Source organism: Silurus aristotelis, assembly GCF_946808225.1.
Source record: "Silurus aristotelis genome assembly, chromosome: 28".
Taxonomy (NCBI): Eukaryota; Metazoa; Chordata; class Actinopteri; order Siluriformes; family Siluridae; genus Silurus; species Silurus aristotelis.
The window spans coordinates 9,622,392-9,636,257 of NC_139601.1; the positions used below are offsets into that span (position 1 = coordinate 9,622,392).

At 40.0% G+C, this 13,866-nt stretch overlaps 1 protein-coding gene across 3 annotated transcripts in view; it reads left to right on the forward strand.

Moving 5' to 3' along the window:
- The window catches only part of fer1l4 (fer-1 like family member 4), a 41,738-nt gene that overhangs the window by 20,067 nt on the left and 7,805 nt on the right, over window positions 1–13,866 (forward strand). For all 3 annotated transcript variants that reach the window (XR_014532220.1, XM_083533894.1, XM_083533895.1), the window contains 2 exons: window positions 3,219–3,335; window positions 4,489–4,528. Coding sequence is in view for 2 of the 3 variants with exons in the window: in XM_083533894.1 (XP_083390020.1) it covers window positions 3,219–3,335; window positions 4,489–4,528 (157 nt within the window). In the remaining variant the exon portion in view is untranslated. The remainder of the gene's footprint in view (window positions 1–3,218; window positions 3,336–4,488; window positions 4,529–13,866) is intronic.

The following is a 13,866-nucleotide window of genomic DNA, read 5'->3' on the forward strand; positions in this document are numbered from 1 at the left end:
GGAATTGGATCTAACTGACATGTTGTTGATTTAGCTTTCATAATAGCATCATACAGCTCTTCCTGTCCTATACATGTAAAACAGTGTAGTTGTGGGGTTGTAAGTACGATTGTGTCGGGAGATGCTGTCAGAGGTTGAACTGCCACAATTGTTTTTCTAATGTTATCTATTTTTTCAGTGAAGAAATTCATAAAGTCTTCACTACTAAACTGTGATGGAACACATTTTTCAGATCCCTGATTTGTTGTTAATTTAGCGACTGTACTGAAAAGGAACCTGGGATTGTTTTTGTTATTTTCTATGAGTTTGCTCAGGTGTTTAGCTCTAGCAGCTTTTAGCGCCTGTCTGTAGCTAAGCATACTGTCTTTATACGCAATTCTAAATACCTCCAATTTAGTTTTCCTCCATTTTCTCTCCAGATTAGGGCATGCGTATGACTATTATACCAAGGTGCAGGTGCTTGTTCCCGAACCTTTTTTAACCGGATGGGGGCAACAGTGTCTAAAGTGCTAGTGAGGATAAGGTCTATGTTGTTCGCCATCTCATCAAGATGATCAGCAGTTATGGGTTTAATGTGAAACTGAGATAAATCAGGCAGGTTATTTATGAATCTGTCCTTAGTGGTTGGAATAATAGTCCTACCAAGTCGAAACCGTGGTGAAACACGGTTAATCTGCTCTACCGGTAGTGTGTACAGTAGGAGATAATGGTCTGTGATGTCATCACTCTGGGGTAAAATTTCTATATCAGTGACGTCTGCTCCGTGGGATATTATTAAGTCTAGTGTGTGGTTAAAACGGTGGGTTGGTCTGGTGACGTTTTGTTTAACTCCAAAAGAGTTTAGTAAATCGACAAATGATAATCCTAGGGCATCGTTTGCATCATCTACATGAATATTAAAATCTCCTACAAGCAGCACTTTATCAAAACTGATCAAGAGGTCTGAGAGAAAACAAGCAAACTCATGAAGAAAATCAGCGTAGGGCCCTGGGGGTCTGTACACGGTGACCAGAGCGAGTTTTCTATGCATGTCTGAAAGTGCAACTTTAGGAACGAGCACTTCCAATGATTTAAAGCTGAATCCTAATCTCTGACTAACATTTAGAGAAGCACTATAAATGGTTCCTACACCCCCCCCCCCACGACCAGTCTGACGGGGCTCATGCTTATAAACATATCCTGACGGTGTAGACTCGTTTAGACCCATATAATCACCTGGTTTAATCCAGGTCTCAGTGAGACAGAGTGCTGAGAGATTATTCTCTGTGATCATCTCATTTACAATCAGTGCTTTGGGTGCAAGTGATCTAATGTTTAAAAGACCGAACTTTAGAACTTTGTTGTGTTTGCTTATCTGGCATTTTTCAGTTTTAACTGCAATAAGATTATTTCTGGATCTTGTGTATGTAATTCTTGGTTTTACTACCCGAGGAATAGATACGGTTTCTATAAACTGGGCTCTGTGTGAACTTGTAACTATTTGGTCTGTAGTATGCGTGTTCTTATAGTTGAAGATTTCTTGATGTCTTACCAGTCAGATGGTGTGAAGTATCCTAGAGATGTTATCTGATAGCACTGCTGCTCCAACTCTGCTGGGGTGCAGACCATCAGGGCGGAAGAACCTAGGACGCTCCCAGAAACAGTTCCAGTTATTAACAAAGAGAAGTTTATGTTCTCGACACCATGACTGTAACCATTCATTTAGAGCTAAAAGTCTACTAAACTTCTCAGCCCCTCGCTGGTAAGTGGGAAGAGGTCCTGACACAATGATCCTCGTTGTGGGTGATGTGCTGCGTACCGTCTCCACCAGGATCCTGAAGTCCCTCTTTAAGATCTCCGTTTGCCGCAGCCTGGTGTCGTTTGATCCGGCATGGAGAACAACCGCTCCGAAGTTCTCGTTCAGGATCGCGGGTACCTGCGCAGCGACACCCAGAACACGAGCACCAGGAAAACAGCGAGTGTGCACCTTACCTTTAGCTCGGGTAGCGCGGACATGCCGGACGATGGAATCTCCGAGAATAACAGTGTCGCGTTCCGTCTCGCGGAGGGGGACGAAGCGGTTCTCGGTCGAGATCTCGAAGGCCGGTGGTGGAGGTGGAGACGGAGACGTCCTCGATCGGGGCTTGGCTTGTCTCTTCCGCCGCGGCCGCATCCAGGGTCCATGTTGCACCGGTGCCGGAGTTGTAGGTGCGCTGGGCCTGGGCATAGAAGCACGCGGAGTTGATGTGCTGGGAGCGTTAGGTTCAACCCGGGAGTTTACCTGGGATGAGTGCGCGTCCGCCCGGGATGTTTCCAGCGCCGCTTTCCGCTCTCGCAGCCGGGCATGCTTTACATGCAGCTCGCGAATCTGTTTCTCCAATGCCTCCATCTCCAACGCCACCGTTTGCAACTCGAACGAGTCCTCACCTGTGCTCGAACGCAGACAAACAACCGGCATAGTGCTTATCGTCACGAACAGATTTATTATACAGAGATGTGAGTGAGAGAAAATAAATATAAACAACACTAGTTATAGTCGAGTTAACTAACTACAGGCACAAGTCAGGAGGACAAAAACAATTAAGGATTATTAAAAGAGGAAAAACGGATGGATAGATAGCAAAGTTTGTTTGAAAGACGCCGAGAGAGATACAAACACGTAACTCGCGGCAAACAAGTCAAACACAGGAAGCTAATGTTTTGGTTTTAGTATCTGCAGAGAAAATCCCTACATACATCTATAATTCCCTGAAAACATCTGTCTAAGTTCTGGCTAATTTGATGCTTAGATAAGGAGGTTTATATGAAAACTGAAGTCAATTTAATACAGAGCAGTATTCAGTATTCAGATCACCAGTGCATGCAAACCAAGTTTATCACCAGAACATGATGTTCTCTTGTGATTAAAAGCAAAAATGTTTTTTATTTTAGAGACTCCCAATTAAGTTTGGCATCTTGCATATGATTTATGAGATTAAGTAAAAAAACTAAGGTTTTTAGTCATTGCAGAGATCAAATTAAACATAAGGTGGGTTCAACTACCAGGTCATTATTCATTCTGAAGAATCTCTCAACAGCAGTTGTAGACATAACATGCTCACTGTTCTTATTGAGTAGGATGTGTTGTACTCTGATTGGGAATGGCATTTAGAATCCAGTCTCTGTATTGATAGTTAGCAGAATTTATCTAAGCAGACACATGTACAAGAAGGTACCAATTATTATGATCAACATTTCAGGCTCCACTGAAAGCAGTTACAAAGAAGGAGGAAGAACTTGAAGAGGAGGAGCCAGAAAAGGAAGAACTTGACTGGTGGTCTAAATATTATGCATCACTGGAGGAACTTGAAAATCAGGTGTCAATGGTTTTATTTAACTTTTGGAATAAATACAATGTAACAAATCTGGTTCAAATATTAATAAATCTACCTACCTACCTACCTACCTACCTACCTACCTACCTACCTACCTACCTACCTACCTACAGTGGTGTGAAAAAGTGTTTGCCCCCTTCCTGATTTCTTATTGTTTTGCATGTTGGTCACACATTAATGTTTCAGATCATCAAACTAATTTAAATATCAAAATGGTTCCAAGACGAAAACCGCTGCTGAGCAAAAAAGAACATAAAGGATCATCTCAGTTTTGCCAGAAAACATCTTGATGATCCCCAAGACTTTTGGGAAAATACTCTGTGGACTGAGGAGACAAAAGTTAAACTTTTTGGAAGGTGTGTGTCCCGTTACATCTGGCATAAAAGTAACAGCGCATTTCAGAAAAAGAACATCATACCAACAGTAAAATATGGTGGTTGTAGTGTGATGGTCTGGGACTGTCTTGCTGCTTCAGGACCTGGAAGACTTGCTGTGATAAATGAAACCATGAATTCTGGTCTTCCAAAAAATTCTGAAGGAGAATGTCCGGCCATCTGTTTTGTAACTTTAAGCTGAAGTGAACTTGGGTTCTGCAGCAGGACAATGATCCAAAACACACCAGCAAGTCCACCTCTGAATGGCTAAACAAAAACAAAATGAAGACTTTGGAGTGGCCTAGTCAAAGTCCTGACCTGAATTCTATTGAGATGCTGTGACATGACCTTAAAAAGGCGGTTCATGCTCGAAAACCCTCCAATGTGGCTGAATTACAACAATTCTGCATAGATGAGTAAACCAAATTTCCTCCACAGCGCTGTAACAGATTTATTGCAAGTTATCCCCAACACGTGATTGCAGTTGTTTGTTGACTAGTTATGAAGTTTAGGAGGCAAACACTTTTCACACAGGGCCATGTAGTTTTGGATTTTGTTTTCCCTTAATAATGAAAACCTTCATTTAAAAACTGCATGTTGTGTTCACTTGTGATAGATAGATAGATAGATAGATAGATAGATAGATAGATAGATAGATAGATAGATAGATAGATAGATAGATAGATAGATAGCTACGCACACAATTTTGGCTTTGTAAATATTAAATATTTAAGTAGTCATTCAGCTGTTTTATGTTTCAGTTGGAAAAGGATGATGATATGGATGATCCACAAGATGGAGGTGAGCCTGTCACTGGTGAATTTTTCAAGTAAAAATTTTTTTTACATGTTGCCCAATTAGCTGTATGGTAAAGTTTACATTTTAAAGTATTTGATTAATACAAGCAAACAAAAAAATCTTCTCTTAATACAATATATATATTTTTTTACATAAAAATGCATTTCTAGGATGTTTGTAGAACAGTATTGGATCATTAGTTGCTTACATTAATAACATAAATAAATAAAGTACTTAGCATGTTCAAATACTCATATTAGCTCATAAACAAATAACAGTATTTGGAAAATACTGCCACAAGGCATATTCGGATATTCTTTTTTTTCTTTCGGCTGCTCCCATTAGGGGTCGCCACAGCAGATCATCTGTCTCCATACCACCCTGTCCTCTACATCTGCCTCTTTCACACCAACTACCTGCATGTCTTCCCTCACCACATCCATGAACTCCTTGACCTTCCTCTTTTCCTCCTTCCTGGTGGCTCCATCCTCAGCATTCTTCTACCAATATAACTCATGTCCCTCCTCTGCACATGTTCAAACCATCTCAATCTCGCCTCCCTCACCTTGTCACCAAAACGTCCTACATGGGCTGTCCCTCTAATAAACTCATTTTTAATCTTGTCCATCCTCGTCACTCCCAACGAAAACCTCAACATCTTCAGCTCTGCTACCTCCAGCTCCACCTCCTGTCTTTTACTCAATGCCACTGTCTCTAATCCATACATCGCAGGTCTCACCACAGTCCTATAAACTTTTCCTTTCATTCTTGCAGATATCCTACTGTCACAAATCACTCCTGTCACTCTTCTCAACCCACCCCACCCTGTCTGCACTTTTTTCTTTACTTCCCTAACACACTCTCCATTACTTTGCACTGTTAACCCGAGGTTCCTGAACTTCTCCACCTCTTCCCCCTGCAACCACTCCACTGCCCTCCCTCTCATTTACGCACATGTACTCTGTCTTACTCCTACTGACTCCTCTCTTGGCACTCTGTCGTACGCTTTCTCTAAATCCACAAATACACAATGCAATTCCTTCTGTCCTTCTCTATACTTCTCCATCAACATTCTCAAAGGAAATAGGGCATATGTGGTGCTCTTCCTCGGCATGAAACCATACTGTTGCTCACAGATGGTCTTCTCCTCAGCCTGGCTTCCACTACTCTTTCCCATAACTTCATGGTGTGACTGATCAACTTTTTTTCCCCTGTAGTTATTGCAGGTCTGCACATCTCCCTAATGCTTAAAGATTAGTACCAGCACACTCCTTCTCCATTCCTCAGGCATCCTCTCACCTTCCAGAATCTTGTTAAACAATCTGGTTAAAAACTCCACTGCCATCTCTCCTAAACATCTTCATGTTCTTCTACCGGTATGTCATCTGGTCCAACCGACTTTCCACTCTTCATCCTCTTAATCGCTGCTCTCACTTCTTCCTTACTAATCCTATCCACTTCCTGCTTTACCAACTCCACATCATCCAACCTTCTCTCTCTCTGATTTTCATTCATCAGCTGCTCAAATAACTCCCTCCACCTTCTCAACACACTTTCCTCACTAGTCAACACATTTCCATCTTTTACCAGGAATTTACATTCCTCAAAACCATCACCTCCTCATCACCTCTGTTCCCTTCACCCCCCTTCACAATCATTCATTCCTAGGTACACCATCTACCACTTCATCTAATTCACTCCAGAATCTTTCCTTCTCCTCCATCTCACAGCCGACTTGTGGAGCATAGGCACTGGTGACATTTATCATCAGCCCTTCAACTTCCAGCTTCACGTTTATCACCCTATCAGAAACTCTCTCCACCTCCACTACACTCTTACTGTATTCTTCCTCCAGAATCACCCCTACACCATTACTCTTTCCATCCACACCATGATAGAACAGTTTAAACTGAACACACAACATATCTACCTTTCTCCTCTCCATCACCAGTCATAGTATCAACATTTAAAGTACCAACCCGAACCTCCACTCTCCTACACTTCTCCTTTTCCTGCGTCTCTGTAGACATCTTCCTCCTCTCCTTCTCCTCCAACAGTAGCCCAATTTCCACCGGTACCCTGTTGGCTAACGATACCTGTGGCGGTAGTTGTTAACCCGTGCCTCGACCGATCCGGTATGAAATTCTGATTTGTGATCTGCATATTCGATTTGGCACATGTTTTACGCTGGATGCCCTTCCTAACGCAACCCTCCCCATTTATCAGGGCTTGGGACCGGCACTAAGAGTGCACTGGTTTGTGCCTCCCTAATATCTTAGGGTTACAAGGCATATACGGATAGTGTAGTGAAACTGTAGAAACTCTAAATCTAAAACATGAGGCTTTACCAGGCAATGAGTCTGTATTTGTCATGTTTACAGGCTGTGTTGTTTCTCTGGGTAGTGTAGTTGGACACCATTTCCAGCATGACAAATAGAATACTCTAAATGTACTGTAATTTTGGTAGTATGCTTACAATTTCTAGCATGTCAAAAGCACAATAGTGTACTGCTCATCAAATAAAGTACTTCTACAGAAATAAAGTGCAAGTTTAAGAGTGGAACTGTAAGCACATTAAAAATATATATATTAAAAATTTTCATTTAAAAAAATTGCTGCAGTTTGGGTTTGAAGCACCTAAAAATCTATTTTGTCCTGGCTACGATTGTAGCGGCAATCTGAATAAGCTGTCCAATTATCAGACCATGGCAGTGGTCAATCCTGCTAAAATAATCCATTGGTAATATTTGCTTGGTCTTGTTGAGACACCAGACCTTTGCTTCTGGCTAGAACTTTAAGATATCCACAAGTATGTTTGTGTTTGCTTTTTATATGACTTGTGATAGTGAGTTCAGAGACTATAAGGACAATAGGATTTATTTTGTTTGCTGGAACCAATGTGTGCACCAATTTTAACCCACATCCTTTTGTTGACAAACATAATAATCTCATGTTTTATCTTTTCTTGATTAAAAAAAATCTTGCCTCATCCAATTATGTAAGAGTTCCAACCATTGATACATTAAGTCTGTTTGGCTCTTATATTTTAGATAGATCTGTGTATTGTAATATGACTGCATAAATTTGGTATGCAGTGTTGTTATTCTGTAGGAATGGTCTCAGCAGGAGCATATAAAAGAGGTCAGACAACTAATTTCTGTGGGACTTTGCAGAAACCTAAACCAGAAAAGTCCCACCCACTTTTCCAACTGTTTAGGATTATACTATGATCTACATACTATGTAACACAAAGTTCTAGCATCATCAGAACAATACCTATTCATAGCCACAAGTCAAGTGGGCAAAATTGGTCATGCGCTCTTGGTGAGAGGAGTGGCTATGTTAAGAAAAAAAAAAAACTGGCCAATGACAGGCATCTGTGAGCTCATGTGTGCAGAACCAGACAGACAGTGTTGTCCCTTGAGTGTTATACTGCTCTGAAAAGAAGCTTCCTCTTTACACTGAATCAGGAGATATAAAAAGAATAAACCCCCACCACTTACTTCTATGCATGCTCCTCTGGTTATTTATGATTAATAAACTAGCATTTTAGGTACTAGCATAAAACTAGTGCAACTATGACATCACACTGTAGATAAAAACAGACCACAAACAACATATCTTTGTTAGTATGTGTTGTGATGTGGGAACTAGAATATTATATAGGTGGTTTCATATCAGAAGAATGTGTGGGAAGAATGTGTGGGAAGAATGTTTATCACATAGATGTTTCAATCTATGTGATAAAAGCTGCAATAGGTTTATGCTAGTATGCTAAATACTATTGAATTAAGCATGAAAACCTACCTGCTTAGAAGTGTGTTCTTAAAAACAACAACAAAAAACACAACCTTTTTATAGCATCTCCTGATTCAAGTTAAAGAGGAAGTTACTTTTTTAAAGGAGGAAGTAAGGCTTGATTATTTTAAATGTTTTACACCTCATGTAGTACAAGAAGATTGAAGTAATATAAGTTGAAAGAAGCTGTATTTTTGCACCTATACATAGTTAGCTTATAGTATCAAACATGAACCTGGCAGAACTGAGAACTGTGCAACTTGGCTGAGAATGAAACTTATGGGCAGATGCATGCTGATTGTTGAGGAAGCAGACGTTATCTTTCCATTGATCTTACTGCTTTTTAGGAGAAGCTAAAGAGATCATTTGGGCATGTCTATTTAGATTTTTTCCCCCTCTGTGGGTATCAGTTACAGTCAATACAGCCTTTAGTACAGCTTTAAGGCCTGTATGTATGTACACTCTCTGGAGCACAGTGTCATATATACAAATACAGGTCTTTGGCATCCATGGCTCTTGTGGGGTGGTCCCGGTCTGCAGTGGTCAGTATCTATCAAAAGTTGTCCCAGGAAGTAACAGCGTTGACACGGTGACAGGCCCATGGGCGGCCGAGGCACAAGCTACTGTAGCTCAAATTGCTGAAGAAGTTAATTCTGTTGAAGCTAAATGGATCAGGAGGGTTTCGGCCCAAAAGGAGGACCAACGCAATATTAGGCAGGTGGTCATAATGTTATACCTGATCAGTGGCCATAAAGTTATGCCTGGTCGGTGTTTATTCCTTTCCCCTAGCTAGTAGTAATAATAATTAAACAAATTAAGTAGCTAAAATAATTAACTAGCATGCTATAAGGACCTAGCTCTTGATAACCCATTTCTTATTGATAACAGTAAAAAACAGTTACAGACTAAAATAATATAGAAATTATAGTTGAATATGAATCTCTGTCTACCTGTCAGATTAGCTCATAAGGATAATAGCTAGCATTAGCAATGAAAAGCATGTGTATTTATAAATATAACTTTAAAAAGGCTAGCTAAGATTTCTAGTGTTAACAAATTAATTATATTTTTATCTGCCTAATCCTGATTAGTCAGCTAAACATTTGGGAATATGGCTTTAAGACAATTTAGATAATAATACCTCTATTGTAAACATTATAACTAAACTAACTTTTGGATCTATGATGATCTCAAATGTTGAGCTATTTTTAGTTGCTCAGTAGCTCCTGGTTTTATAGCCACAAATGACTGTAAAAGACTGTAGAAAAAACATTACTCATAATCTTGCATTCCAGTGCTCATGTTAGTTCTCACTCTTCACTGTATTGTTTAAAGATTTAGTAATCACACTCTTTATATCACCGAAATGAGGATGGGTTCCCCTTTTGAGTCTGGTTCCTCTCAAGGTTTCTTCCTCATTACATCGAAGGGAGTTTTTACTTGCCACAGTCACCATGGCTGCTCATCAGGAATAAATGCAATCATTTACCTTAACTCTTAAAATTCTGTAAAGCTGCTTTGAGACAATGTCTATTGTAAAAAGCTCTATAGAAATAAACTTGACTTGACTTGACTATAACTTCAGGTGACAAATTGGGTAAGTGCGTCTTGAGCCTGCAGTCTGGAATATAGAGCCATGGTGGAACAGAATTAAGTAACATCCAGTCTAGATGCATTTTGCATTTACCTATAAATGGGTAGTGAGACTTCTTTCATCTTTACAAGCCATTAATATGCATTGCATCCTGACCACTATCACAATCACAATCATCTTTCTTGATGCCCTGGCAGCTGCAAGCTACATGGTATTTTTAATGTATGCATTTTCAGTATTAATTTTAGGGAAGTGCAATTGTTACAGTATCAATGTTACTGTTACATTATCTTTGTGGCAGAACTATCAATGTGACCATGAGGTGAGTGAGGGAGAAGAATCTAGTTTTCTTTTGTCTCATGTTCTGCTTTTATTCTACATTTACACACAAATTATCCCTTTCAGTTTGAGAGATGAGTTTGGCAACTGCACTTGGTTGCAGGGACAGGTAAAAGGCTTTATCCTCACAACAAGCAAGCAGATCCAAATTGTAAAAGTCATATTATATAAGCAGTGGCCAGAAAATTAACAAACAGACAAAATAAGTTAAATTGATTGTGAGTCAGTTGATTACATCTCTGATGAAAGTGCTTTCTAGTGATATTGAGGGTGCAGTGGTGAGTATGAAGGGTATGAGGAGTATGGTCTGTGGAGTAAGTATTTGGTGATTATGTGATGATTGTTGCTGTGGCAAGGAAAAATAGAACCAGCTTTTCAAACTGGCAACATCTGGGAAACTTTAGATTCAATGCATATCGATTTCTAGGTCTATAACTATATACAGGTGCATCTCAATAAATTAGAATATCATTAAAAACTTGATCTACTGTATTTTCCGGACTATAAGCTGCTACTTTTTTTCCCACGCTTTGAACCCTTAAACAACGAAGCGGCTAATATATGGATTTTTCCTGGGTTTTCCTGGTTTCACAAGCTTCAAGCCAAAAATCTGAGCACCAAAACATTAGACCAATGAAATTGCCAAATGGGTTCAGGTGAACCAATGAAACTCTTTATATTAAATCGGGTGCGCTCCCACTGAATCGGGCCGCACCACATCATAAAAATGGATGAGGTTCCTCTGACCTTTGACCTGCCGCTCACTCGGACTTTCTACAGGAAAGGAGAATCATTTGTCACGCTGAAAACAACCGGGCATGAAAAAACGCACTTCACCTGTGTTCTGAGCTGCACGGCATCGGGAGAAAAGCTTCACCGATGGTGATTTTTAAACACATGACGATGCTAAAAGAAAAACTCCCGAGAGAAAGTGTTGTGAAAGGAAGGAGGAAGACAGTGAACAATGACTTTCTTGGTAGGCTACTGTTTAGATACAAGCCATGTAACAGAAACAGACAGACAGACACTGTCTTTCGTTAAAGCCTGTGTAAAGTTTATTAGTTTCAGTGTAGACACCTGTGGCTTATAGACAGGTGCGGCTTATTTATGTTAAAAATAAAAATCTTTGTCAAATTCAGTGGGTGCGGCTTATATTTGGGTGCGCTTAATAGTCTGGAAATTACGGTATTTAAGTAATTCAATACAAAAAGTGATCATATATTATATAAATTCATCACTGACTGATATATTTCAAGTGTTTATTTCTTTTAATTTTGATGATTTTGGCTCACATTTAACAAAAATGTAACAAAAGAAATATTAAATACTTCAGAGACCAATCAAAAAAAATAATTTGTGAATTGTTGGCCTTCTGGAAAGTATGTTCATTTACTGTATATGTACTCAATCTTGGTAGGGGCTCATTTTGCTTTAATTACTGGCTCAATTCAGCATGGCATGGAGGTGATTAGTTTGTGGCTCTGCTGAGGTGGTATGGAAGCCCAGGTTTATTTGACAGTAGCCTTCAGCTCATTCGCATTTTTGGGTCTCTTGTTTCTCATTTTCTTCTTGACAATACCCCATAGATTCTCCATAGATTCTCTATGGGGTTCAGGTCTGGTGAGTTTGCTGGCCAGTCAAGCACACCAACACCATGGTCATTTAACCAACCTTTGGTGCTTTTGGCAGTGTGGGCAGGTGCCAAATCTTGCTGGAAAATGAAATCAGCATCTCTATAAAGCTGGACAGCAGAGGGAAGCATGAAGTGCTCTAAAATTTCCTGGTAGATGGCTATACTGATGAGATGCAAAATGTAGTCCTGTGTCAGTGTAGCAGACCGTTGACATTAACTACGGTCCAAATCCGTCCTCAAAGTTCTTGTTCTTACTGTGTAATTTAATGGATTCCGAGGCTGTTAATGAGAAACCATCCCCAGCTGCACAGAGTGGCCTCCAATTGAAGAGAACACCATCCAGAGGCAGGCCAAGACTAAGCGGGCAGATCCGAGGAGAGGGGCAGGAACAGTGGACACTGGAACCTCAAGAGCATGTTTAACTCGACCAAAAGAGAGAGAGAGAGAAAGAAGGGATGACAGGGAGAGAAGGATATGGATTATTAAGTATCCTTATTGTTGTATAAAAGTTAAGGACACTGTGCAGTTGGGGCAAGATTCGATGGTTCCACACCACCGTCAAAAAACCTGAGTGAACATGTAAGAGGTAGGGGAACGACAGCACACAAATATCCCAGCTCACCGAACACTCCAAATTCATTATCCCTTCAGATCTGCTCCTTTACCTATTAAAAATCTACTGATAAAAATTCTAAATAAGTTTGTTTTCAACTTTGTGTTTTACAAAGAGACTGAGTCCCAAGCACTAATTTGAAGACTGTTCCATAATTGTGAGACTTTATAAGAAAAATATCTGCCCCCTGCTGTAGTCTTCATTATTTGAGGTACCAACAAAAAGCCTGCACTTTTAATCTAAGTAACCATTAAGTGCTTTATATGTCAGTAGTAGTATTTTATTATTAATGCAAGATTTTATTGGGAGCAGTGCAAACTGATTAAAACAGGATTGATGTGGTCACATTTTCTAGATCTAGTAAAGAATAGAATAGAATAGCCTTTATTTGTCACATATACATTACAGCACAGTGAAATTTGTTCTTCGCATATCCCAGTTTTGCTTGGAAACTTTGGTCAGAGCGCAGGGTCAGCCATGATACGGCGCCCCTGGAGCACAGATGGTTAAGGGCTTTGCTCAAGGGCCCAAGAGTGGCAGCTTGGCGATACCGGGGCTTGAAGCCCCGACCTTTCGATCAGTAATCCAGCGCCTTACCCACTGGAGCTACCACCCCCCATCTGGAGCTACCACCCCCCCTTGCTCAGATACTGTGGCATGAGATCGTTAAGTGCTTTATACATCAGTAGTAGTATTTTAAAATCAATGCGAGATTTAATTGGGAGCATATTTGATCATATTTTTTTTAGATCTAGTAAGGGCTCTTACTGCTGCATTCTGGACTAACTGAAGCTTATTTAAGCACTTACGCAAACACCCAGATAGTAAAGTGCATCCTGTCATGTCATCATATTTTTAATTTTAGTTATATTTCTAAGGTGGAAAAAAGGCGATCCTGGTAATGTTATTCACATGAGCCTCAAAGGATAGACTAGGTTCAATAATTACACCAAGGTCTTTGACTGCTGTACACACTGAGATGGAAAGACCATCCTGAGATGCTACGTAATCGGAAAAAAGTTTACTTCTAGCTGCATGTGGTCCTAGTAAACGTACTTCTTTCTTATCCAAATAGAAGGAAGTTATCAATCATCCACTGTCTAATGTCCTTTAAACACTCAACCTTTACAACATTGTTAAGCTGATCTATCTCATCTGGCTTTGCTGAAATATGCAACTGTGTTTCATCAGCATAGCAATGGAAGATAATACCATGTTTACATATAACTTCATGGGGCCAGAGCATATTACAGCATTGGAGCATATTACAGCATTGGACATTGCCTTCGCTAATTTACACACCTCTATAATGTTACTTTTAGTAAACTCTGACTGTTGAAGGCGTATATCATTAGATCCTATGT